This window comes from Amblyomma maculatum, chromosome 3, assembly GCF_055883805.1.
Source record: "Amblyomma maculatum isolate TAMU_Amacu chromosome 3, ASM5588380v1, whole genome shotgun sequence".
Lineage (NCBI taxonomy): Eukaryota > Metazoa > Arthropoda > Arachnida > Ixodida > Ixodidae > Amblyomma > Amblyomma maculatum.
This window is the reverse complement of record NC_139346.1, coordinates 212,740,661-212,768,059: the sequence shown is the minus strand read 5'-3', so window position 1 is coordinate 212,768,059 and position 27,399 is coordinate 212,740,661. Positions and strand designations below refer to the sequence as shown.

General features: G+C 48.1%; 1 protein-coding gene across 1 annotated transcript in view; it reads right to left on the bottom strand.

Moving 5' to 3' along the window:
* Positions 1-27,399, bottom strand: part of fuss (SKI family transcriptional corepressor fussel) — a 58,269-nt gene that overhangs the window by 10,052 nt on the left and 20,818 nt on the right. The window contains exons 2-7 of the mRNA XM_084597216.1: positions 22,550-22,621; positions 20,536-21,336; positions 17,735-18,126; positions 10,394-10,620; positions 9,626-9,732; positions 576-609 (exon numbers count right to left, since the gene is read on the bottom strand). Of these exons, the coding sequence (XP_084453342.1) occupies positions 576-609; positions 9,626-9,732; positions 10,394-10,620; positions 17,735-18,126; positions 20,536-21,336; positions 22,550-22,621 (1,633 nt within the window). The remainder of the gene's footprint in view (positions 1-575; positions 610-9,625; positions 9,733-10,393; positions 10,621-17,734; positions 18,127-20,535; positions 21,337-22,549; positions 22,622-27,399) is intronic.

Here is a 27,399-nt window from a genome sequence, read left to right as displayed (position 1 = left end):
CAAAGGTGGTTGGTGGTTCTCTTCGAGCGTTCAGATGAGTTTGCGCCAGTTCTTTTTATTAGGTCTTATAATGTTTGACTCCCAGCTGTCGGTGCGAGCTTATAGAATTCGTTATCGTGTCAAAGTCAATGCACCGGTATTTCCGAGTGCAAGATGCGATCAGAGCTAGCCCTAAACCCCTTCTTCTCCTTTCATAGGTAGTTGCAAAAGAATTGTTTCGACACGTAGCGCACAGGGTGACTGCGCCCCCTTCGAACACAAGTGATGACGTTTACTATTATATATGTACTATTACTGTAAGCGACAATTTGACAATTATAAGGCTATATGAAGGATTTCTGCCTCAAAAGTTGTATGTGAGGGTATGCATGCAACACTTCTTAATGGAGGAGGAAGCGACCACGACTAGGTAAGGATAACTTAGTTTTCGTGGCTAGTGCGCTATATCGTACTGTTTTTGTATATTATAGGGATTTGATCGGGCAGTGTAGACACTTTATCGTCATAGAAAGTCCTTTTGCAACGATACGGTATGACGCAAAGAAGACAACAGGACTTAATGGTTTGCCTCTCACCTGGTTCAGCGTCGCGTTTGCTCGTCTCTTCGTCCTGCAAGAAACGACAGCCTTCAAGGTGTGACCGAAGAATAGCTGACACGATACCGCATTAATGCGTGTGTGCAAACATCTCTGCGATAATGAAAGCACATGTTCAACTAATATTTGCGGCGTTGTTGTCTTGTTTCCTGTTTTTGATGCAAAGCTATACAACTAAGAACAAGTGTATGTTTATTTAGAAGGAGGCATGGTAAAAGCTAGTGATAATGCGTGCAGACATGAGCCTGAATGTTTACGCGTATCTGCACTTTTATGTTACTTCGATGGCGCCACTGCAGTAGAAATTGCAAGAGAAAAAGCACCAGAAGTATCAAGCCGGCATTTCTCACCTCTATCTATAACTGTAACTATATATATACTATAACTATATATATATACAGGCAGATCAATTAAGGGGAAATGAGGGTGCTCGTTATAATACATGAAGGAAAGAAGCCAACAGTCGGCGAGGCCAAGGAAAGCGTTGGGGATGTTACTTTATGTCTTTATTTAATGTTTTACTTGGATAATCACAGAAATTAGTAATGTAATCTTGTTTAGGGGAAAGATAATTAAACACAAAGTAGAAGAAAAAACAACGTGCCGATGGTGGGAACCGAACCCACGACCTCCGAATATCGCGTCCGGTGCTCTTCCAACTGAGCTACATCGGCCGCTGTCCCCCCTGCTACTTGCTTGGGTATTTATGTTGTCTGTATACGAACCTTGAGAGTGTTGACCAGCGCCACCCTCAACCATAGCGGCGGACGTAGAACGTTACCGCCAGCGTCACGTAGAACGTGATCAAGAGCGAGGGCGAAAGCTGTATATATATATATATATATATATATATATATATATATATATATATATATATATATATATATATATATATATATATATATATATATATATATATATATATATATATATATATAGCTTAAATCGCAATAAATAGGCGTTTTCGAAAGAAGAGCCCTGAATGAATTTGCATTTCACACTGATAGATCGAGGATAGCAAGACGGGATACTTTACAAAATGAAAAGAACTGAACCTCGGCATATATAGCCTCAGTCCACCCAACTCTCTTGGAGGGTGACTTGTTTTTTCGACGAATGTACATTTAAGAACTATCTGTCGGACGGGAGCTCTCCTCCGGCATTCAGATTTGCCTGCTTTCATTAGGCCCCAGTCGGCTCAACTAGAAGCTAGCGAGATGTATATTTTTTGCCCTTTTACCTGCGTAATACTTGCACCTGTTCACTGTATTTCAGTCGACATAGCTAAATATGAAGGCTTTGCGGTTGAAAAAAATAAAAAAGCTTTGATCGAGGCGATCAAATTAAAACTTGTGTTGCCGACGCATTGTATGCAGCACACAAGTGAATAGAGAGGCGCCCGCGTTCTGGCTCGGTTAGCGCATCCAGCAACACCGAAACAGACAAAAAAAGAAGAACACCGGCTGCATTGAAAACCGGCGATGCGCGGTTCCGAATTGCTCACCGTGTGTGTACGCGCAGGTTATTTGTGGCTGTGCAAGATATTTAAATCCGCCTGGAAACACACAAAATGGTAAAAGTCTGGAGCTCGTAACAAGAGATGAAAAAATGACTACTTTGCATCTAGCCGTTCGACGCGCGAGTGTGCGGGCGTGGTTCACCCCCGTCTACTGGCGCTTCTATCTTTCTGATTTCCTCGTGATTCGCCGTGTTCAAATATGGCTCTAACTCGCTAGAGGTGCGGCGCGTGGAGGTGAAAAGTAACGGCTCGTGAGTTATTTTAGATGTGCCATCGAAGCATGGGGTTGTCGATGCGAATCTTTCTTCTTAAAGATGTGTATACTTCAAAGGAGGAGAAAACGTTAGAAAAAAGAATTAAATGGGTTAGAGGATTTGCCCCTCTAAGGCGAAGGTTGCTTGAGGCATATTCATTACAAAAACTGCATTCATTACTTGGAGCTTAAAAGAGTCTTTAGAGACTTCGAAGCGAACTGAGGAGAAGGGCAAAATGAAAGGTGCAAACACAAAGAGATCAAAGGAAGCTTTGAACGGGTGTATAAAAAGGAAAAAATGCTGTAATATTATGCATTTGTGCTGGCCACTGAAGAAGTACTTTATTGGAAGTGAGCATGTCTTCATCGAAGTACGATCAAAATTGACGACGGCAGCTGAACGCCGGCAAGCACTGTGATGAACAGAGATGGCCGTGCTTGATGAATAATTGGGAGCTAATTATTGTGCCGCAATATAGGCCCATACAAAGGAAACACTTTTACCTAGTCGTCCTTTTTATATTTGGAAGCTGCAACTAAAGAAAGTGATGATAGGACTTGTGCGAACAATTGGCAACGCTTTCGAACACCAGTGAAAAGTTGAAACGCATTCGAAACAACAAGAGAAATATAATAAACTCATTTAACGCTTTTCGCATCAGAGCACTTCAAAAAGCTAAATATATAAATTGTTACGCTCCACAATATGGTCTCTGCCTTCTTTTTTAACGTTAGCTTTCCCGCACTAATAACCTTACTGCGGCAAAGCACGCTTTACAAGCGACCGACTGCGTTCGGCTGTATAGCGTATCGAAGAAACGACCGGTGTCAATCTTGTATTTTCCTCTAAAGCTCATGAACTATCTTTGAATTTGTACAGACATGTGCTTCATTATGATACCATACAAATACAAAAGGGGTGTGAGCTGGAAGCGCCGTCACTAGGTCACTATATTTGAATTCATTCTTCGCCAGCCTGCCTTGTCATGCATTCGGCGCTGCTCGTGAGCGCAAACCAATGTAGGATATACTTTACCAAAGAGAAACTCCGACGTCTACCGCACCTGAGGGCACTCGTGTTATTCTCTAGCCTGTGTGAGCCTTGGGGAATGTGAAATACTCTTACTCATATGCGACACGCTGATCTATATGGCCAGCCTTGGAAGGCTGCTGTTGTCTGTCAAGCAGCAGCATGTCCTATGCACAATGTCCATGGATCACGTAGAACACACTCCTATCACGAGTTCATGGGATCTTCCTGGTTTTTATTATAATAATTATTATTATTTTTTTAATTTTTTCCATGGGGCCAGACTCGACTCCGACGGGACGGGGAAGGTGGGTTCCGAGGGCCGCGCGCGAACCGCCGAGGCCCTCTTTTGTCCGCGACGCGGTCCGGTGCCGTTTTTCTTCACAGGCATCGTCGCGGTAATCACTGGGCTGTCCATCGGGTGATCAAGTTGATGCCAGACCATCGGATGGCGCGAACCGGGGGCGCCATGCATTCTTGACGAGCGGAGAAAGCCCAATGGTCCGTGGTCACACCAGCCATCGGGCGTTGGCTCTCACCGACACAATGGCGCAACCCTGCGCCACCCCCACCCCTACCATTTCCCGTCGTCACGCATGCTGCACACAAGTCAATGGGGAGGAGGGGGCTATCATTTTACTGTCGAATATGAACGGACGGAACCCGACGCCGCCAATGAGGGACGGGCGTAACGCCATTAAGCCTTTGCTTAAGAGCTAACCAAATTCCCTTAACGGCACGCGGAAAACGGCACGCCTGCATGGTCACGTGTCGCCGGTACTTTCTGCGTGCGAGCGAACGCTTCTATATCTCTAGTCGACAGCTCAAGGAAACATAATCGGCCGAGGAGTGTTCAGTGTGCAGCTAAATGCACGAACAATGCTTAAGTAAAAACATCATACGCGTTTGCGCTTTAGGCTCCAGCGAGTGTTCGTTTACATTCTCAGATATATGCACAGTCTAGGTCAAAAGACTTCGATATGACTTCAGCTGCGTGAAGGACTTGCGGCACAACTGAAGACCGAAGCGTCTTGATAAGCGAGGACGAGGCTCCAAATTCTCGCTGCACATAAATTTGCAGCTTAATCGGCCTTTAAGAAAACCCTACGGCCTGAAGACTTTTGTTGGGACCATAGATGCGCATGCTTGCGGGCATCATTTTTTTTTCTTCGAAAATAATGTGCACGAAACAAGGACGTTTGTCGGTTTTATTATAAAAGCCGGCGATACGTTAAATAAGTTTGTGAAATAATGTGAATGGTTTGACGATCATCGGCAGGAGTACATCTGAGTAAAGCACGAACAAGCTGCGGTAAGATCACGAGATAAAAAAAAATTGTGCTCTAATCCGCGTAACACCTAGGTTACACCGAAGATATGCATACGTGTTGTACCAAGTTATGATAACATGCATATGCAAGGAAGACCGCAAAGAAGTCTTTTTTTGACCATCTCGCGATCGTATTCTGCATTCGTAAGAGAATAAAGTTTATCACCCGTCCGCGTCTTTATAAATGTTTCCTTAAGAGTTGGGCATGATTGCGTTATCGAGACCGTCCAGATCGCATTGCGCGTTCGCTAGGTTCACCTTTATTCAGCTTGAACCAACGAGCCTTCTTGGTCTTAAAGGCAGCGTGCTCGTCGCGCAGCCCGAAAGGCATGGTTCAATGCCTGTACGTACAAGCTAACCCAGTTTTACTTCGGGTCAATTGCTTGCTTTTAGTTCAAGAAACCTTCCTGAAAAATGTAGCATAAATAAACGTGTTTCTGATCTGCTTCTTTTTTTTTTCCGAAACTGTTATGCCCTATTGACATAGCCATGATACTGAAGTGTGGATGGACGGACAAAATTATTTGAAAATGCAGCCGTGGAATGCATTCCTGCAGTAAGAACGACACTAACAGGCGCTTACGAAAGGCGACACAAGGCACGGGGTGTTCGCGGCCAGTGGTAACGAAATACGGATCCCGCATAGCTGTAGTTTTCTGCGAGTAAGGAACGCGTGTCTTGTATGGCTATGAGCCAGACAGCAGCGATCGTGAAATCATATGCGATGCCCGACAGTTCGTCGCCGTAAGATGGGGCTACGTTAACAAAACGAACCACTGCAGCCTTCTCACTTCGCTTTTGGGGATCTGTGGCATTTGCGATAGGCTGCGCAGGCCGAGTTTCCGGGTCAAGTGTCGAGCTGGGCTGCATCGTGAAGTTGTGTGCGAAGCTCAAAATTGCACTTGTGCTGTGGTTAGGATGAATGTTAATAACAGGCACATACATTATTTCGGGCCATTACACCGCAGCATGCACACAATATCTTACACTAATGTATTCATGAACGGTATGATCACAAGACTGGTCATCGGTGGGAGCTCCGCGTGCATATTATTTCGCCGATACCGCCTGCAGTTATTGTACTGAAGAGCTCTAAGTATCTCCTCCCATCCGCGCTCTCGCGTTCACGTTGACAGTTGAGCGCTATCTGCTTGTTCGTGCCACAAGTTATCTCCCAAGGCGTGCTTCCAACGTATATAAGCGGTTGTATAGCTCCAGCTGAATAGCAAAGATAAGAACAACAACAACAACAAAAGAAGAACTTCGAATCAGAGCCCCTGCAGAGACATGATTGTCGTGTGCAATCTGCAGCATTAGTAATTATTCACAGCTTTGGCACATGCTCTACAGAGCAGTTAAGGACTCTGCCTGCTTCCTATATAGCTCTCACCCTTCGTGTGTGCGTGTTTGCCGCCTTCGGTATAGTTTGTAATTCAGATGGTAATCGAACTCAGTGGGGACAGGGATGAACACACTGAATGCTCCGTCTTCGCATTTTGCGCGGCGTTTCGAGCCTCGTTCGCTTACGCCGCCGACTGTGGGAGGGGGGGGGGGGGGGGGGGGGTTCCCTGCTTGTCGGGGATCGCGACCCTCCCCATCTCCTCCGCACAAGTGCGCGCCCGGGCGCACCTGAAAAGAACCTCCGGCGCGTTTTCTGTTCATTAACGGGCGCCACCCAGTCAGCGCGAGGGCCGCGCGGGCTATGCACATGCATACGCGCGAGCACCTTTTGTTTCCGGACCACGCTCTCGCTTCGGGGAATGGCGCCGTCGATCGCCTGCGGCGCTGGCGACGCCAGTGTCAACAGCGCGCTTAAATAAAGGCGCACTGATTTCATGCACCAGCGCGCGTTGAAGCACTTCGAGTTCAGAGAGAGACGATGATACATACTCACACAAGAGAGAAAACAAAAATGAGCGCCGCCTCGTGACTGCTACAGTACGCGACGAAAAAAAAAATAAATAAAGCCGAGAAGGCGAACACCCGCAGTGCATGCACATTGCTAGTACGTGGAATCGAAAATTCGCTTCAGAGTTCCTGGCGCTCGGCTGCTATAGAAAATATTTTCATTCTTTTTTTCTTCTTTTTTTTCTTTCTTTCCCGCGGCGTGCGTGTGTGCACTGCTACACAACAGCAGGCAGCGTCGGCAGAACCGGCGGATCGGCGCCGTTCGCGCTTCTCTCAAAGCGAAGCGACCGGTAAAAATGCGCACTTGGAGCGAGGTGCGGGAGGACTGCGTCAAAAGAAGGACGTCGACGATGAGCGGCTCTGTTTACACTGGCGGCGGCTTGCGATTTTAATCAGTGCTCAAGGACCCGTTGAAGCGCGCGTGTCGGACGTCGAAAGAGTTGCCAGGACGCCCTCTCTCCGTCTCCGCCGATCCTGCTTCTTTTCGCGAAAGGCGTCGACAAGCCAGCGAGCAAGCTAGGGAACTAGGCGCTGGAGCCGACACCGGCGGTCAAGCAGCGCTGCTGGCGACAATGCATGCGCTTCGATTAGCGCCGTCGCGCGAGTTGACACAGCGCCCCTTTTGTGCCAGCTGGCAAGCGACGACAAGTGACTCGTCCTCCTCCTCTCACACCCCTACGCGCTCAGCACCCCTTTGTATCGCGCCAAACCGGCGGCTGCTTTCCAATTTGCGCTTCGACTGAGCGTGCTCGTCACAGCATCAGTGTGTGTTCTCGATGACGGTAACCCTCTCTCTATGCGATCGGGGCTCCTTCTCTCCCTTGGCCCGCTACTTCTCCGCTCGCGTGCTCCACGTTTACACATTCTTGTCGTCGCTGGCGGCGGCAACGGCAGCCCTCGCGTGTTTGACGAAGAGGCGCGAACCGAGATTGGATTCAGATGGAATCCGGTTGAGGCGCGCAGGTAGTGCACAAGTAGGTATGCGCATTTCATTTTATTGTCCCGAGAGGTAGAGGAGGCGCAGAATTCGCCAACCGTAATGTTCTTTACGTTCTCTCTCTGTCTAGATGAGTCTTCTCATTTTGTATATTTTATACAACAGCTTTTGTTGCGTATAATGCAACCCTTCCCTCTGCTCGTTTTCTTTAGCTCCTAATACAACATGGGCTATGTGGCGGGAAATGTCAGTTCGTGAGCCCTAACTTAGCTATTCTCTGCTTAGGATGTAAAAACCTGCATCAGACTGCGTTTGGGTTTCGGGGATAAGATATATTTCTGCTGGAATGTCAGCTTTACACACTCAGGAGAAGTTGTCTGTGGCAGGACTACAGACTGTTCTTTCAGTGCCTGGTTCAGATATACTGATTTTTCCGTTGGCAGCTAGCTTATGACAATTGTCGCAGCAAGTGACCATGGAAACCCATCTGGGCCGTGTTTGTGCTTTCAGTGACTTATTTAGTCCCTTTAATTTTCAGCTCACGGCTGCCTAATATTGTACTGCATACGCTCAATTGCCGTGCTCTTCGCGACAGACAGCTTGTGCTACGGAGCTCTGTCGGAGCCGCATATGAATCAAGACGAAAAGAAAGCGCTGATGTGTAGGCAAGAACTAGACAGCACCACGGCATTCATCATCACCAACATTATCATTGCAATGTTTCGGCAAGAAGGAAAATACCACGATATGGCTCAGAAGAGCTTGATGAGGATGGTGAAGGTAATTAATTATACGCTCGTTCCTCTCGGACAGGTATTTTACTCTATACGCAGCTGACAGTATTAGAACCTTTGCGGGGGAAGGGTACTAAACAAATAAATAGCTAACATTTTTTTTTACTTTCGGACAACCGTTTCACAACCATCGTCGTTAAAAAAGTAATTATTCTGCAGTATACGAAGACCACTTCCGTTAATTTTTGACTGGGGCCTGTGACGTGGTAACCACGGCCTCGCTGCCGCAGCAAGTAGCCTAATCTTGCCGCCGCCGTAGTTCAGTGGTAGAGCACCGGGCTTGAAATTTGGAGTACGCGGGTTCAGATCCTAAAGGCGACATCTGGTTGTCTTTTCATCTACCTTATAATCGATTATCTTTACGATTACATTATTATTTCATATTGGTCAACCCATTAATGACGTCTTATGCTGATGTTGGGTCCCTTCTTGTGTGTCTCATAATGAGCCCTTCAACTCTCTATATGGGTTCACTCTTCCCATTACGTTATTCTGGTGCCTTCGGCCGCGTTTCCCATTCCTTGCTATCAGTCGTGCAGCGCGAGTAGACCGTCAATTATCTCCCCTGCGCATAACATATACACCATGCCTAAACCACTGTTTTGTCCTGCATTTAGTCATTTCTAGCAGTATGTTCAATAAACATCTTTGAAAAGCAGGCTACCAGGATCGAACTATATTTATTTATCTTTCCATTTCTCCTGCGTATTCTTTAGCGCTGTTTCGAAAGAAAACATTGACATTTTCGCGATAAGAATGGCCGTCTGAATCGCAAGGCAATATTTTACGCAGTGCAATGGCTTCCTTCTGTAGTGAATTACGATGCTTACTTAATTGAACATCGCTCTTCGAGGCAGAAAAAGCAGATCATGGTCCATGCGAACTGACGTACCGTAAATGATAGCCTATATATGGAAAGCTTGAGCGTTGCCACCATACAGTGTCGTCCGCTCTTAATGCGAACACAAGAGCAGGTGATCGCTTTTTTCAAAGTGTCACTGCGTTTGACGCGCTCTCGTATTGAAACGAACTGACTGGTCATGTGGAGCACCGTGTACAGATCCCTGTGTGTCTACGCACCTATGTGCGACCGCGTCGGATGCAATGGCCTTTGAAAAGAGCGACCTCCTGCCGCGTGCTGCACGTCACATTACACAGCGCTGTTTTTACCGATACGTGCATTGTCTCTGAACTTGGCACTTCCTAAGAGCGGTCACTAACGCCGAGTAGCGTTCTAGTTCGCAATGTAGGCGCTTACCTGCTTGTTGGCGATACCGGCATCGCTGGTGTCTGGCACCGGCGTGCGGGCGTCCTGCCGACTCTCGGGCGCTGTCTCCGATGCCGCCGGGCTTGGCGGGGGTGACGCTGCAAAGGCACGGATGAGTTCAGCGAGATATACCTGTTTTTACTTGAACCCTTGCCAATAAATGCGGCGGTAAGAAAAAAAAAAAGGAAGGAAAGGCAGACAGAGACGCGACCAAGGAGGCGCGCATAGGGTGGTGGGAATTTCTCCCTTTAGTTCATTGCGGCTACGTTCTGTCATGAAAGCAATAGTTTCATCAAATCGCCAACCTACTCCTCTGAAGATGAATTTTTGAGTTGACGAATGATCTAATAAGCTCCTGAAATAATAAAGCCCGAAGTCCTCACCGCGATGGCTCAGTGGTTGGAGGGGCTCATCCACTGACCCGGAGGACTGAGTCTGATCCCGGCCGCGGCGGGCATGTTTCGATGGAGACGAAACGCAAGATGCCGTGTACTATGTAATATCAGTGCGCGTTAAAGAATCCCAGCAGCTCGAAATCATTCCGATCCCTCCACTACGGCCTCCCCGTAGCCTTACGTTAACCCCCATAAACCAAACCAAATTAACGCAAACCTAACATACGAATAATGTTTAAGATCATTATTTACGGTACGGTTTACGGTAATATGTACGAAATGTGATAAAACTTAATTTTGACGGCGCTCTGTTTTCGTGGTTACTGTGGTTATCATTCTGCTCGACATGTTAATTTGCACTCACAGCTGGTGTGCGCCTGTGCGGCGGCGGCTACTGTCGCTCGGCCGTCGTCACTGCTTGTGTCGGTGACGTCCACCTCGCCGTGAAAGCTGTCCGAGTCGTCGCCGTCGTCCTCCTCCGAGCGCGCCCCGTCGCTGGCGCCGTCGGATCCTGCCGCTGCGGCCGTGCCGCCACCCGACGCGCGGCTCGGGTCCGTGGTCGTGTCGCAAGCGGGCGTCGATGACCGTAGCCTGTGCATGAACATCATCTGCTGAGGTCGGCCGAAACGACCGCTGTTACTTGTGTGCTCTTTAGAATTAGTTACACATAGATATAGTCTGCGGCCGTGAGATGAACGAAAGAACTCTTCACAAGCTTTTTCATGCGCAACGTGGCGAAGCCCAACTTATGCAGATAAATTTTGTGACTGTATGAATGATGAAGAATAAGATGCTGTGATAGTTATTTTTGTGTATGTTTGTGTTTTTTTTATTATCGTCTGTGCCCCTTTATTCATAGTTTTTTGCCGCTTTTCATAACATAGCATAAATTAATTTCCTTCTAGGGTTCTTGCGATATTCATACCCTCGTCACCACGTCTCGCACTGCTCTTTGGACGCTCCTAGTCTCGTTTACGAGGTGTACAGAACAGTGACGTTAAACGTATAAATTTCCAGATCTAGTCAAAAGAAAAGTAATAACAAAACCCTGCTAAAAATGCGACAAAATGTTTTACTGTTTTGTCCTGACGTTGGACTTTTCTGCAGTTGTTTAATATTTTTGTAGCTCTGTAGTCTCTTCTGTAGTACTTTTCTGTTAATTGTCTGTAGTTCTGCAGCGCTGTTCTGTTGTGACTATACAAACTCCTGATGTTTTGCAAAAAATTTTGTTGTCCTGACAGGTTCACGGCCAAAAAACAACTCAGAAATTCCGATGAACACAGTAACTTTGTTGCAGTTTTTTTTTTCTTCAACTGGGGCACCACCCTCCCTTAGCTGGAGGCATTATTGCTACTATCTACAGAAGCCTAAACTAAAACACGGGTCTTGCCACCTAACGGGAGTCTGACTCGACCAAGAGTATCGCAAGAATGTCACAGGCTGCATGCAGATGACTTATTTGTGCCGATAAACGAGCCATTCCCGACTCAGACCTGGATCCTATAGAGCACAAGCTCTTGCAGGAGCGAAGAGATAGAGAAAAGAGGATCCTGGAGGAGAACGGTTGCATGCCTTCTGGACATGCCCCCGCATGACCTCTGCGGGTGAACGGGTCCGCGAAAACCTGCCCGTAATTGGTGCGGCGAGTGAGTGGCCGGTATCGTAAATTGACGGTTTCACTCGTGTGCCAGCAACCAGTAATTGCGGCAGCTGACCTGCGAGGCTTAGCGGAGCCCGCAACTTTGTACAGCTGTAAGTGCCGCTGCGGTCGTCCGTGTTAAACAAAGACTCGCAAGCAGCGCGGGAGCTCTGGTCATTGTAGCGTGATTAACACCTTTCTTCGCGCAAAAAATAGCGGCAACCAGTTGATGGTTTTTAGTTTTGACCATCACGCTGCTTAAGTTAGGTCGCAACATGAGCTGCGCAGAGCACACTTGGTTTTTTGTGTTTCTGTTTACCAGACAGCTTGAGGAGTTGCGTCTTCATTACGATGAATTGTCGGCAAACGGGATGCTTATGAGTGCCCAGAGTGCGTCGGACGGCAGAGCTATACTTTGCGATCAATTTAGACGGCAGCTGCGGTTTTTCTGCGTGCAACTGGAGTATAAAGTCGCCACGGCTGGTGTTTGACCCCGCGACCTTTGCTATGTTCACCGGCTCTCAGGCAGCCACCGCTCGTGCCCCAAGAATGTATCGTGAGTGCCGCACGACGCACACCGCAGAGCACTCGATCAGCGAGCATTACTTGACTCTTTGAAGTCTAAAGCCGCGTTCAGACTACGTGCGCATCCGTCGTAAGTATCGTATTTATCGCAGTGCGCATAGTGGCTGGAACTCCCGTTTACGTAGCTTGCGACCGCGCATGTTCACACTGGGCCGTTCGGTAAGATGCGTTCTTTACGAACGGCCAATCAGCGCTCTCAACATGGCGCTGGTTAGCAAGCGGCTGATAGCGGAGGTCTGGGCTCTTCAAGCTCAAAATGAGATGTGAAAGAAAAGACTGGACACACAAATAAAATACGAAAAAGAACAATGGGTATATTAACAATTAACAACTCGATTATAAATACACTTCGTTTCACACACGCACGTTCGCACACAGTTTTCAAACGTCCGCTCACCGTGTTGACGCACCGCTCACTCCTTCGCACATTTCACGCGCCCGCTCTCACTGTCGACGCACTGCGCACTCCTGCTCGGTGTCCCGTGATCGCACTCTCTCGCACCAAAACAGGCGTACGGTCCGCCTGCATCCCTGCTTGCGATTTTACCAGTGCCCCGGAGCGATCTTGGAGACGGGCCGGGGCGGTGACTCAAAGGCCGTACTACTGACTCCAAACAATGAGCCGGGGCGCGCGGCAGACTCGGAAACGTCCGCGGAACCTCGTCCCCCTCAGAAAATGCTGTTTTCTTTTTCTCTTTTACGGTGAGCTTCTTTCAAACTTCGACGAGTCCCCACCAGCTCCGTTCTGCGGCCCGACCGCAACGTCTCCCCGCATCGGCCTTTCGCTGCAGGCCAACTGTTTCCTCACTTGTCAACGGAGCCGATGGGCTGCGAGAATGCACGGGGATGAAGCGGGCATCCCCCGCCTCCATAACCTCACTTTTCTAAACTAGAGGAAAGATTTGCTTGTTGAGAGCTTGTTCGCGCATGAAAAAACGGATTGATAAACCACTTACTACTTTGACTCAGCGCACTGGCAATTTGCAGCCAGGCATCGTTTTGCACTTCTCTCTGTGCGATTTCAGCTACTCGTAGTAGAGACAGTAGAGAGTCGGCCTCTGCCGAACTTTTTTTATGAGAGGCTGATAATTCCACAGCGAAGATTCCGCACTGCACATGATCAAGCTGCGGACAGACACAATCACCGACACAGACACAATCACCGACAAAACACCAATAACACCGGCGAGCCGAGACACTGCAGCAGAGTAGGAGCGTTGGATGATGTCGCCTACTAGTGGTTTGCGCGCGAAATCTGAAAGGACCGGAAGCCCCGTGACCGGAAAGGGAAAACCGAAACGGCTGTGCGCATTGGTCGCGCGTAACAGACGTATCTGTAATAGTCGTAAAAGTCGCGGGTCCTCCGACATTTACGCCCACGCTTGCTGCGTACGTTGCGCATTTTACGCTCAATACGACAGCAGTCTGAACAGACACGTTACGTTTTTTGCGCTTACGCTTACGATCCTTACGAACGATACGTGCGTTGCGCACGTAGTCTGAACGCGGCTTAAGTGCTGGAGATAGGAACAACATCTTTGTTTCACTAGTAGTGTTTCATCGACGCAATCCGCGAGCTTGTGCTGTCGGGGGAGAAAGCATGCTGTATTGCAGGAAGCGCTGCAATGAAGAGTAATCGAGAAGGTGACAATAAAACTAAAGAAAAATGCATTGTAAAAAATTACCAACGAGGGTGCGTTTGTTACGGTGTTTGGAAGCTGTTCATTACTTTTTTTTTTTTTTTGCGCATTTCGTACACATTGCTTTGGATTGCTGTAAACTTCTTGCGCACTGCAATTACATAATATCGTATACAGGTATTCTGGAGGAAATGTTCCTACACGCTTTGAGGCGTCCTAGCTTTGCGACATATAAAGAAAAAAAAAAAGAAGCGCGCCGAAAACAGCGGAGCAAAAAAGCTGAGAACAAAATCGGCAATGACAGGCGCCAACTACAAAGTTAAATTTATTTTTCATATATTGCTAAAGCTAGTTAAAATGTTATCTCGTCGTGTGAACGCTGTCGTGATCCTGACTTATCAGTTTTCGCAAACGTGAGAATGAAATTTGGCTAATATACTGTTCTTAGTCGAAAACTGCGCGTATGTGGGTATTCAGCGCCTTACTTTTTGTCATTTGTGTGCTTATTCTGTGCTGACTGTCTGATTCTGCGCTGCTTCTCTTGATATTCGATATGATGCAACTATTTACTTATTTGTACATACGAGATTTTAGCAGGGTGGGGTGCGTTATGATGTATAGTATTATAGGTGCAATTAGACAATACAGCAAGCATACAAAGTTCAATACAAAGCAATTGACAACTGAAGCAAAATAAATCATGGCAAGCAGAAACAATGCCATGCTTCTAGAATCGGTCACAAATAGACAAATAGAGGCGTGAGCAAAAAAAGGTTTATAGAAGGCATTAAAACAGTCTCATTGTCTGGCTTATTCCATTCAGTAAAAGTCCTGGGAAAGAAAGAATATTTTGAGCAGTTATTGCGAGTGAAATAAGGAGCTATTTTTAGGGCGTGTCCTTGTCTTGTGACATATCCTATATACAAAAACAAATTATATGTGAAACATCTACTTTATAATGACCGCTGATTAAATAAAATAAAAGTTTAGGCGCAATATTCCGTTCCTTTCGGTTAGGGTAGAGAGTTAAACCTAAATTTGGTAAACGTGATGTCATAGACTGCGTCCAAATCTGTTATAAATAAAACGCATTGCTTTTTTCTTTCTGTAAATTTTCTTTCTGATTGATATGTTTTTAAGTATATGAGTACTATATAATGGTGGCATATTCTATGGTTCGAAGAATAGTGGTTTTATAAGCAAGCAACCGAACAACGGGCGTGGATAGCTTTAATGATTGTCCTTAAAAAAAAAAAAAAAAACGTTTTTGCTAGGAATAATTGTTACACGATTAATATGTTTAGTCCAGCTTAGATCTTCAGAAATCCAGAGACAGAGGTACTTAAAGTGTTCAACTTTCGATAGAAAACATTTGCGAGCAAAATACCTGAAATGAAAAGGGTCCTTTGTTCGATCAATTTTCATAAATACAATTTTATCAAAACTATACTCCATCCGCCAGTCTTCACACCAAGAATAAAACTCATTGTAGAGCCTCATTTAGCTGTAATTGATTTCAGAATATATGACGCAGTCGTCAGAGTACAAGCTAATCTTAACAATAATGCTATTTACAATGCTTTTAATTAACCAAGAAACCCATCTTTATAATTTTATGGCAGAACAAAAGTATTAACTTCAGAAGGTGATAGATCTGAATGGTTATTGATGGATACACTGAGAATGGTTGCACCACGATGTTACGCGCAAACTGGAGAACGTATTCTGGCCGAAAGCACTCGAGCTCCTTCGTTTAATTACTCGCTATCCCGTTCCCCCAGTGCAGGGTAGCAAACCGGTTGCTTTTACTGGTTAACCTCCCTGCCTTTCCTCCTCATCCTCCTATTGCAACGGCTACCCTTATTTATTGCCTATTTACAGCTATTTATGTTTTTTTTTTTTAAGGTGAAAGCCGTTCTAGGCTCACGAAACGAAGTCTCGTACGCGAGAGTTGTGCGCGAGATCTGTGCGCGAGATTCCGTGAGGTGTGTTCTCCTTGTCTAGCATTCCTGCCATGTGCAATCCCAACGAACGCCACACGACGGGAGCGTTGGTGTGCCGTCCAAACACACCTGTCGGAGAAAGTGTGACAGATACTGCGCCTTTCCTTCCCTGTAAACCAATTATAATTATATGCAGCACTGCAACGAACGCCGATAAGAGGCAAACGATGAAGAGCGAATGATAATAGAGGAAGGGTAGGCTTTCGCCATTCTCCTCTTAAGAGGCCCTCTCTCTATATATATTTTTCCACCTTCCCAGTGATCGACCGTCGAACGAACTGTCTGGAAATGTATAAAATGTACGCTGTATAAATTCGCATGACTGCGGTACTCGGGATGTCGGCTGACGAGCCTATGGCGCAGTTCGCCCGCGGTTGCTCGGTTGGCGAATTCCGCGGAAGAATGAGACTGCTCTGTAGCATCGCCACATGACTGTGCGGCAACTACGCGTGGCGGCTACCTCGTTTAACGCGTAATCCGCTCAAATCGAGGCCTCCGCCGAAAGGCGCCGTCAAAGCCGCGGAGAGGCGCGCGCGCACTCTCCGTCCCTGCAGTTTGGACGCCGCGGATTATCCTCGGCTTGCCCGCAATTTCGCGGTTGTTCGGTCGCTTCGGCTAATCCGCGCAAAGGCACCCTACGTCGATGAAAGGGAGCGCCCCCTCATTTCTTCACCAGCAGCAAAGCCCCTCCCTGCTATACCTTTGTCGTCAAAAGGCCGCCGTTAATGAAACATCCTCCACAATTGCTGAAGGATGCCGCCGCCCACTCGTTGCTGCTTTTGACTTTCATATCTACCTCCGTTTTATCTCTTTGTTCGACGGAGACACTATTTTTTTGCAGCCAAAATGAGCTTACGCGATACTAAGAGGGGAGCCGTTCTCTCAGTTCCACGTGGAGAAACAGAGAGAGCTGCGCTAATTGTGGTAAGGACCCAGTCAGCGAGTGGAAAGACGCCTGTAATTGCGGACGAGTCAATCGTGGGCCTTGCTTTTGCGGCGGGAGCCGCGGAGACGCTTTGAGGGATTTTCGCGAGACCGTCCCACTCGCCTCCATCGTCCCGTGTGCGTTCCACGCACGAGAGCATTTGGATAACGTGGTTAGCGAAGTTTGGAATCGTTACAGAGTCCCCGTTGCTATGCTAACAGAGGAGTGAAAGTAGTCAAATTCATTTTTTTTTCTTCCCTATTCGCAAATCGGCTGCTCATTATGGTATAAGCATATAGAAGTAGTTAGATGCTGAACATAATATAATAGAAAGTAGCGAAGAATCTGCTGTTCGAGCCAACCTTGTACGCAAAGGTAAATCTAATTACCAATGGTGCTTTGAAGACAGAAGAGAGACTGCAATATAGGAAAATACGTCTTCGAGGCTTTTAAAAAGGCGACGCCTGGTGTGTACTCATTGAATTACTTCTTTTTTTTTTTTTTTTTTTTTTTTTACTGAGAATAGCATTAAGCATTGAACGAACACGCAAATTCTCAAACTTTCGGGTGCCTGGTACGCATATCAGCAAAAAGTAAGCTTATGCAAAAAAAAAAAACAAAACAAAAAAAAAACAGGATATGCTAGAATTCTAATTACAGCGCTCTTTATACGAGGCCTCTTCTGGCCCACGCAGTGTTGTTCGTCACACATCGCCAGCTTAGCGAGTCTTAAATGTGAGTCCTCGTCACCACCTTCTTATATCTAAATGACTCTTATGGATGCTGCAAGAGCGAGCTTAGAAACAACACTCTCAAGTTCTTTTTGTTGTGTTTTTTTTTTTTTTGTTTTTTTACTTTTGAGGCAGGCCGCACAATTTGTGAGGAGCAAGTTCAAATGCAAGCGTCAACTCACGTCGGCGACCTGGCGACCCGCCCCACGGCCGTGCCAGCCACGGGCCTGAAGGCGGACGCGTAGGACAGCGGTGGCGCGCCACCGAGGCTGCCGAGCAGCGCTGCCGGCGGCGCGTCGTCGGCGAGCGAAGAGCTGAATGTCGGCTCGGCCAGCAGTCTCGGTGGGCCCGGTGGCGGGGGCGGCCAAAGCGTGGCGGCCCCGTAGGGCGACTGCTTGGCACCGCTCATCCACACGTAGTCGCCGAACACCGGCGTCCCGCCGCCGGTCACCTTGCCACCGCCGCCGAGGCAGAGCAGAGGCGGCGGGAACAGCGCCGGTCCTCCGCCTGACAGCGGCAGCACCGGGAAGTACGGCGCCGGAGGAGGAGCTGCCACTGGCTGCGGCTTGGGTGCCTGCGTGAGCCGTTCGTCACGCGCTCGCTGGTCGCTGTCGCGTGAAAAGTATTTGTGTCACCTCTTAAAGTACCACTCACAAGAGTCACGGGACGAGCTGCGGCGCTCCTCGATTGGTATTTCGAAGTTCCACACTTATATCTGCCCATTGTGCTTGTCTCGAATGCCCTATATACTATGGACACCTTGGGGAAAAGAACAAATGGGCAAATTTATCTCAAGAAGGCCAATGGTATCGCATGACGTTGCGGTTAATCCGTTTACCAGCTAGTGTGTCACCACATCTAGCTGGCAGGTGCAAGGGGATTAATTGCGACATCACAATCCGTGCACGCCATTGGCTGAAGGCCTTTCACGAGGTGCATCTGCCACTTCGTTGCTGAGTTTTACTGTCTATGTTGGTATGCGGACAGCTGCAGCAAAGACTGATCGTTTATATTTAAAACCGAAGGCGGAATTCTCTACGTGCCCTGCTCTAGACTTCCTTGCGAGATTCTATTCAGCTCACTGGTGGCTGAAGTAGGCAGCTCAGTCACGAATGAAGCGTCGCTCAAAGCGAACCGTGGCAAGCTAGCGCGACGCGTTTAATGCACATGCGCAGTTCATCTTGATGCGGAGCAGCTTGGAGGGTGCAGGTAAAATTTGAGGGCCACATAAGCGGTCATGACGCGTCATTAACGAATGGCTCACCTTGCAGATCCTTGTTCGCTTATACTGTACAGGGTAGTCCATTCGTAGGGTGAACACGCGAGTGCGAGGCCATGCTCTTCAGAACACAAGCGAGTTCGACCTGACTGACTGTTTGCTTCGGCATACCTGCGCCACTTGGATGCGTCGCCGTGTCGGATGCAAAAGAGCGTCAGAAGGAGTGACCACCTCCTCACGTGTTCACACTATTTCCTATTTCACCCTCCTTAGAGCTCCTGCCAGTTCGGCCATATCGCGAGGCCTAATGACAACTCGCCGACCAGTCAGTGTCCGGTCATGTCACCTTCCTACTACCACCTGCCAGAAGCATGGTCTTCGCGCTCACTTATATTGACGCTGACGCCCAGTTTTATTCTAGAAGTTAGCGTTAACTCTGTCGAAGTTGTTTCCGGAAGAAATCAAGAGGTTATCTTAATGCACAGCTCGTGAATTTATGCGGTATTCAAAGCCGATGTCAACTCTGGCGGCACAGGTCTGGTTCCGTCAACTGATATTTTACACTGACGTCGCCAGCAGGCTGTCACAGAAAGCATGTACATGACGTAGCCGACCAGCGCGTGCGTTGTTAAGTGATTTTCTTATCAAGCTGAATGGAGCTGCAAATTAGGTTCGCATTCAGCCGTTTAAATCAAGCAAGTTTCAGTAAAGACGAAGCAGGAATAATCACAGTAAAGTAACAGCCCTGACGTCTAACCATTAGCGCCACAGAACTGTTTCATTGCGCTCCTGAAGGCGCTATAGAACGCTCAGCCTGTGCCCATTTCTGCGATCAGAACTTAACACTGCATCCACTGTCACGCTCCATGTGCAATTGGCATGACAACTGGGAACTGAACTTGCAGTCTAATACAGAAGTGTCTTCAAGACCGGAATTCAAACATTCAGTCAACGCTCTACTAGACAACACGAAGCCAGCTGCCTCATATATATATATATGTGTGTGTGTGTGTGTGTGTGTGTGTGTGTGTGTGTGTGTGTGTGTGTGTGTGTGTGTGTGTGTGTGTGTGTGTGTGTGTGTGTGTGTGTGTGTGTGTGTGTGTGTGTGTGTGTGTGTGTGTGTGTGTGTGTGTGTGTGTGTGTGTGTGTGTGTGTGTGTGTGTGTGTGTGTGTGTGTGTGTGTGTGTGTGTGTGTGTGTGTGTGTGTGTGTGTGTGTGTGTGTGTGTGTGTGTGTGTGTGTGTGTGTGTGTGTGTGTGTGTGTGTGTGTGTGTGTGTGTGTGTGTGTGTGTGTGTGTGTGTGTGTGTGTGTGTGTGTGTGTGTGTGTGTGTGTGTGTGTGTGTGTGTGTGTGTGTGTGTGTGTGTGTGTGTGTGTGTGTGTGTGTGTGTGTGTGTGTGTGTGTGTGTGTGTGTGTGTGTGTGTGTGTGTGTGTGTGTGTGTGTGTGTGTGTGTGTGTGTGTGTGTGTGTGTGTGTGTGTGTGTGTGTGTGTGTGTGTGTGTGTGTGTGTGTGTGTGTGTGTGTGTGTGTGTGTGTGTGTGTGTGTGTGTGTGTGTGTGTGTGTGTGTGTGTGAGAGAGAGAGAGAGAGAGAGAGAAAAGAGAGAGACGGGGGGGGGGGAGGCAGTTCGCCTCGTGTGCTCTGGAAGAGGGAATTCACTACTGAGAAAGGTTTCACTCTGCGGCGCTTGTAAAATGGATTCGCTGCACTTGGCGCGGCTCCGAGCGTGCTTGTATATTTTGTGCCGCACCGCCGGTGTTACCCACCTGTAGGGCGTCCCTGTCGCTAGCGCCCGACGAGCGTGCTCTCTTGGAGGCCGACGACGAAGATGAGGAGGACGAAGAAGAGACGGCCACGCGTCGCCTCGAGCCCCCATTGAACATGGCCTTGACGTCCTCCCAGGCGTAGCTGACGTCCTCCGGAGGAGTCCCACTGAGCTTGATGTGCCTCCGCCAGGAGTTGAAGTTTGCTGCGTCCGGTTGCACGTACTTGGAGTCCGGCAGGCGGTGCGAGTGGAAGATGAACTTGTTGGGGCTGAAGAAGAGCGAGCAGTAGGCGCACTTGATGCACTTTGCTCGCGACGAGTTGTAGCGCGCCGGGACGAAGCTGCCGCGGCAGCCCCAGGCGCACTGGTGCGTCACGTCGAAGGCGAAGTTCTCGGGCAGCTTGGGCGGCGGCGTGTCCGTCAAGAAGGACTTGCAGAGCCGCTCGGCCTCGCGCTTCGTGATCATGCCGCAGCGGCGGGACGACACCGGCATGGCGCCCGCGCGCCGCAGCAGCTCCAGCTGCACCGGTGTGCACTGCACGCACGTGATGCCCAGCGCCACGCGCCGATTGTGGATCTCGTTGTACGAGTAGTCTTTGAGCAGCGTGTTGGAGATCTGCGCCAGGCTGAGCCGCTCCTGGCCCTCGATCACCAGCGCCACGATGGGCACGCCGTACAGCAGCACAGTGCGCACCTCGTTGGCCGCGGAGGCCGCCTGCTGCTGTTGCTGGGACGAAGACGACGTGTGTCGGCTCCCGCCGCCCCCGCCACTGCTCCGAGGCGCCGGTGGATGCGGCTGCTCCTGCGGAAGACCGCACATAAGTGGGCTTCGACTATCGCTCTGCTGTCGCTTCAAGGCCAACGGGGTCATTCGAAGTGCGTGGCTTTTACAGAAAGTAAGGCGAAAAGCAATTTTTATGATGTATTGATTTTCATGATCTCGCACTGTGAGAGGAATAGGAGACTCCTCTGCCTACATGCACTCAAGCTCGAAGAAAGTATCGGTCATCCACACTTTAGAGCTTTCTGTACAGTGTACATTGAACTTAGATGGGATGTATATGACCTAATATATGCAGAAAATAAAACACTGCTTTTTGTGAGGCCTGAAGCATGAACATCGCGGGGCCCAGTTAATGTTTTCTTTTTCGTTTTCCAAAGTGAATTATTGGGTAAAGACTTATCAGCTAACCTTTTAATTCTTGGCTTTAAGGTCAAATGTGTTTATTCAAAAGTTGTACGTCGTGTTTAAAAACATCTGGCTGCAGTGTTTGTAGCAAAGTACCATTTACGCAGTTTTTTTTTTTTTTTTTCTTTACTGACCTTAATATAAGCAAGCTGCCACGCGACGAGATGCTGGTGCGTATCTCTGGGCCAGTGCACACTCAAAACGCCAATGGTAGAAAATGTTTCAGAGAAATTGGGCCTTGTTCTCTGGACTCGTTTAGGGACGCCTAGTTGACTCTGCTGTCACTTGGAAGCATTTCGACCGTTTGCGCGTCATCTTGCATTTTATAGCGACTACAGCGCCGTGGTGTCTTTCCTCTCGTCTTTGTCTGAAAGTTGCGATGTGTTGTTTTTCTGCTATCTTTTTAATCCGGTTATAAAACTCCATTGTAGAAGCGGTAGCTTGGTGGAAACTACATTTTTGTCAACTGTTTTCCAAGACAATCTACAGCTTTCGATGTCACACTGTGTCATTGAAGGTAATAATTAGGAAGTTACGTAATTAGTAATTACTTACTAATTACTTTGGAAAACGAAAAATACTGCAGACCATGTCACGCGACTCTCAACAGCATCCGCTTGTTTGCACACTGTGATATAAGACATTGTGTCTTTCTTGTTTGAAAGCTTGGTGTACAATCACCTGGGACACCGTGCAGTTATATCTTTGCACCTTTGCGCTTATATAAGTAGCTGCCAAGAGGTCGGACCCCATACTTTTCTGTTTACATGTACAAAGCACCTCAGGGATTCGTGTATTCGGCGTGCTTACCGCTCTGTACACTCACCTGTGCCATAGTCGTTCGGTTCCAGAAAAGGTCCCGTGGCTCAGGGCGCGTAGTTGATGGGGACGGGTGCTTCTGAAAAGTATGGTACAAGTCGTCACCTTTAAAGGCCACACGATCACATGTCTCATCATGTGACACACATAGACTGCCAGGAAAGTTTGGCTGTACATCGCGGCCATACAGATACTGAAACTTCATTTAAAACATGGCGAAAACGAAGCTTCACTTCTCGGACTTCTTTCCCTCCTTCGTTGGCAGAGAGGTCACAATGATAACTGTCTGCTCCAGTTGCTTTTCCATTCAAGGTCCTCTTTATGAACGCAGATCCTAAAACTGGATCACGTGGTCACAGACGGCTTATGTATATATATACATCGAAATGTGATCGATATAATGTCAGAGGACATGCAATTGTATACTCTCTTTGGTCAGTGCGTAACTATGTGATACTTGTGGTGTCACCGAGCTTTGAGACGAACGTATTAAGAGATAGTTTCAACAAAAACGACTATACTGCTACTGCAGTAAAGTCTAGAACGACGTCCCGGCAGACGCCCATGTAAGTCTATGGCGTCGGACGCTTGTTAATTCGGACGTGAGTTTACTCCGTTTAATTAGGACGGGCGATCGCGTCGAGGTAGGAACCGTGCAGCCAGCGATCATTGAAATAGACGACAGCCATGACGGCAATTGGAAGCTCCCCATTTCCGAAATATATAGCTCTGCACATAGTTTCGATTTCGCTGTCTAAGTCATGCCATCCCCCGGCTGCGATCGGGCGCACGCATCGACCACTCTCGCGATTTCGAACGCTGATTGGCACGTCGCTGTTCTTTGGCGAAAGCCCTACTTGGCTATGTTTGCGAAAACGGGTCCACAAAACGTGGAAGCACAATGTAACGTCTGATATTACGCCACATTAAAGTGAGACTGGTAGTCATGAGTGCGTTTGTAATGAAATGTCATGTAATACCTGGTCATGTCGTGCGAGTCATCATTGTTTAGCTATATAGTCACTTCTTATGAGTGAGTCATTTCGGAGTTCCAATGTACATAACTATGGCGTCCATGAATTGTGTAGGTAAAACTCATGAGCATGACTTGTGTCTAGTCATGACACTCTATGGGGCTACTAAAGAGTAGCAAACGCACATGCTTTCGCATTTATCCAATGCGGATCTCTGCAATGCTCTCGAAGTTGTTGTTCTTTTCCTTTTTTTTTGGGGGGGGGGGGGGGGAGGGGGTGATGGCGTCACGTTGCTGTAAGGCCTATATGCATATATCCTTCGCGTGTATCCATCCACATGCCGCTTCCGGTACGCAGTTTAACTGCACTGCGTGCTTTCATCTTAAAGCAGCTCGAAACACAAGACGAAAAGGAACAAGAGACGACACGAGCTCGTATCGTCTCGTGTGGACAGTGCGGTGAAGCATCCGCAAAATGCGACGGGGCTTTTTTGTGAAGAAGCTCCATTGCTACTGCGTCGCAATGCGAAAAAGCTAGCGGATGCATTTATGATGATTTTGGAGAACTTCAACGTTTTCGACAGTGTTCGCAAAACTTCGCACTTTACGAAACCGGGAAAAATCATCGCTCCGCTTGGGTTTCGTGTCAAACACAGACAACCATCATTCAGGTGTTCATTAAATAAAATTACTGTGATGCAAACGGTCTTGAATATTTTTCTTCAGGTGTAGTTTGAAATTGCAACTTTCGATTAATTAGAACACTCCTTTTGATTTCTTGAAGGCTGAATTAATGAGAGTTTTTACTGCTTATGGCAGCGATTGCGCTTATGTGACTCCGTACATTCCGCAGAACCTTTAGTATGCAGATATCACGTATGAAAAGCAGATCTGTTTTATTTAAGTTCGTTCATATTGTGCCCTGCGGTTACACTGGATATTGTTCTGCATGTGTAAACTGAGATGCATGTGATAGTAGCCATGTGCTTTCCTGCTGTTGTCCTGTCTGTCCGTATGCATACTCGAGCGATCAGCTCACAAAACGATAATAGAAGCCCGGGATTGAAGCGCAGGACCGGAAAAATATGGTCACGGCGTCCCGGAGAAACACGACTACAACCGCAAGAATAGAGCGCAGGATCCCATCACGAACCGATTCCTTTACGCCGTCTTGCCGCTCACTCCATCGTTTCGAGCAACGCGCCCAGTTTCGCCAATCGGTGCGCCCCAGGAGTAATCCGGAATCCCCGGCCGCTGCAAGCAGCATCCCTAGCTCCCGAATGCCCGACGCACTGGGGAGCCCACCTCCCCGCAACATGATCCGGTCGTCGATCGAGGCTGCATTTCACGACCCGTTGCCGACGCCCAACGACGGCGGCGTGTGTCGCTGCTTTTGGCCGACAGGATAACAACGCCACAACCGACGGGGGAGGACGATGGCTGGGGAAGTTAAGCCGCCACAACCGGCTGCAGTTTGAAAGCCCGCGGAGAGAAAGAAGCCGGCGTGTGGCCGCTATACAGGTCGGGGTTTGCGCGCACCTCCTGCTGTCGGCAACGAGGTGCTCTTCTCGTGGTTCCTTTGTACCGTGAAATGTCATTACACTGTTCCTCCTCCTTGGCTGTGAGGAGGAAATCTGGTCACGGCGCACCAACAGACGGGTCGAAAAGCCGCGCACGGATGAGAACGGAGGGCAGCAGGGGGAAAGCTCCCTTTTGGCGCGCTCTGCCGCTTCCCCCGCGGGGAGTGGATTGGGGATCTAACTCGTTTACTGTCGATCAGGGTGCATTATCGAGGGCAGCGAAGGAGTTTGCTTTAGCCGGATTTAATTGTTTCCTGCTGGTTGGTGTCGACTGTGTGGACGCCCGTGTCTTTAGCGGTTTCACTCCTTGCAGAAGCGGCTTAAGCGCTTTCTTTTTGCCTCATTTTTGTTTTCCGTAACGCGTCTGCGCTTCAGACAAAATGCACTGAACCAGCTACGGACAAGTTGTATTTTGTTGACTTGCGGTGTCTTCTTTTGCAGGAAATCAATCAATCAATCAATCAATCAATCAATCAATCAATCAATCAATCAATCAATCAATCAATCAATCGCCACCGTTTCTTTTCACGCCAACATAAAATATATGCAAAAATAGACAGGTGAGACCGTAAAATGACTGATTGCGCTATCCAGCGGACCAGATTGAACCGCAAATAATGTCGACGACTAATTTGCGCAGCTTGGTTTAGGTGAATAGTTCTGTGCTATGGCAGAAGTCTGACTGGTAGCTGTATAGAGTGCCCAGAACATTACCTATTCGTGCATTCATGTCTGTAAACGCCTAAATGCTGTTAAGAGCTCGCAGAAGGTCTCTATCGCAAAGACAACGCTGCGGCGAGCTACAACCAATGAAGCAATAAGCCTTGCCATTTTAGCAGATGTTTGCCGGGGACGAGCACAGTCCTTCAATGCTTTGAAGGACTCTGGCAATAGTCCCGGGTAACATGACAGGACAGCTTTAAATTATGTTGGACTGTTCGAGAGCTGATGCATGCTTCACGATTCTTTTGGTACTCTGTCCAGGTATCACTCAAGATGATCCGTTGTCGGCCTCCATGCATATATTAACTACCCTCCAGCAGAAGTTGCGTTGAACGGGGGCTACCAACTTTTCCTGAACGGCGCACTTCTTCAGCGTGTGTAACTCCGACGTGCATGCCTCTATGCTCCGTCGCCGTCGTGGGAACAGCTCCCAAATAACGCGAACGTGTTTCACTTCAGTTTTCTTATTGAAGGTCATATAGTCGCCAAATGCCATTTTCTTCCACACTGGGAGCATTCGATCAGCCTTTTTGAAGCTGCAGCTTGCTTGGTGGAGCAACCAGCTTCCGCATCGATAGTGTATTATTGGCTTTATTTTTATAGCGCTGCCTTTCCTTACTGAATATGACCGTTACTGACCATTCATTTTGTGCAGGCCAGGCTCTGTCGTCACCTCCGGTTACTTTATGAGCTTCATTCGCTCCTTGCATTAAAATATTTGCCGCCAAAACGAAGTCTTCCGCTTACTTCAGAGTCAGCTTTGGCCGTGAGAGTAGTGTTTTGTGAGGCTCACTATTTTGGGTTCCACACACAATTCTGTCTCGCAGTATGCAGTCAAATATGTTACCGAAGTTTCAATTGTTGGCAAGGCTTCGAAGTTCCACGATGAAATGCTGCGCCCATTCATCTTCGTTTTGGAAGCGGGTGGGGAAATGGAAGTTCTGCGCAATCTCTTTAGGCTTTGGTGTATGGAAGTTTTTCAGTGCTTCTACAGTCTCGGCGCTTGTTAACTCTTATTCTTGGCCCATGCTAGCACGTCGATGGCTCTTGAGCCTACATAGGGCAGAGGTGGCTGTGCCATTAGCAGACGGGATGAGAGCTCCGGAAGACTGACAGAAGTTTATTCTTGGCCAATGTACAAGAACACGTTTACAAGATGGTTTCATGCCACGAGCGAGGCAGTCACATGACCGTCGGCGCCAGGAAGAGCACTTGGTATAAACACAACACGCGTAGCACGCAGTACCGAAGGATCGCATGACGGCACGGCACGCGCATATATATCACGCACTTCCGAATCCTGTGTCGTAGCCGGCGCTCTCGCCCAGCAATCATCGACTGTCCTCAACATCCCTTCTATTCCCAACTATCATCATCATCATCATCATCATCATCATCATCATCATCATCATCATCATCATCATCACTATCACTGACTATATCGTCATCTCCCCTGTCACCATCACTATCGCTAACTACATCGTCATCGCCACTATCATCATCATCACTTTCATGAACTACATCGTTATCGCCACTACCATCATCGTTGTGACTAACTACATCGTCGTCGCCACCATTATC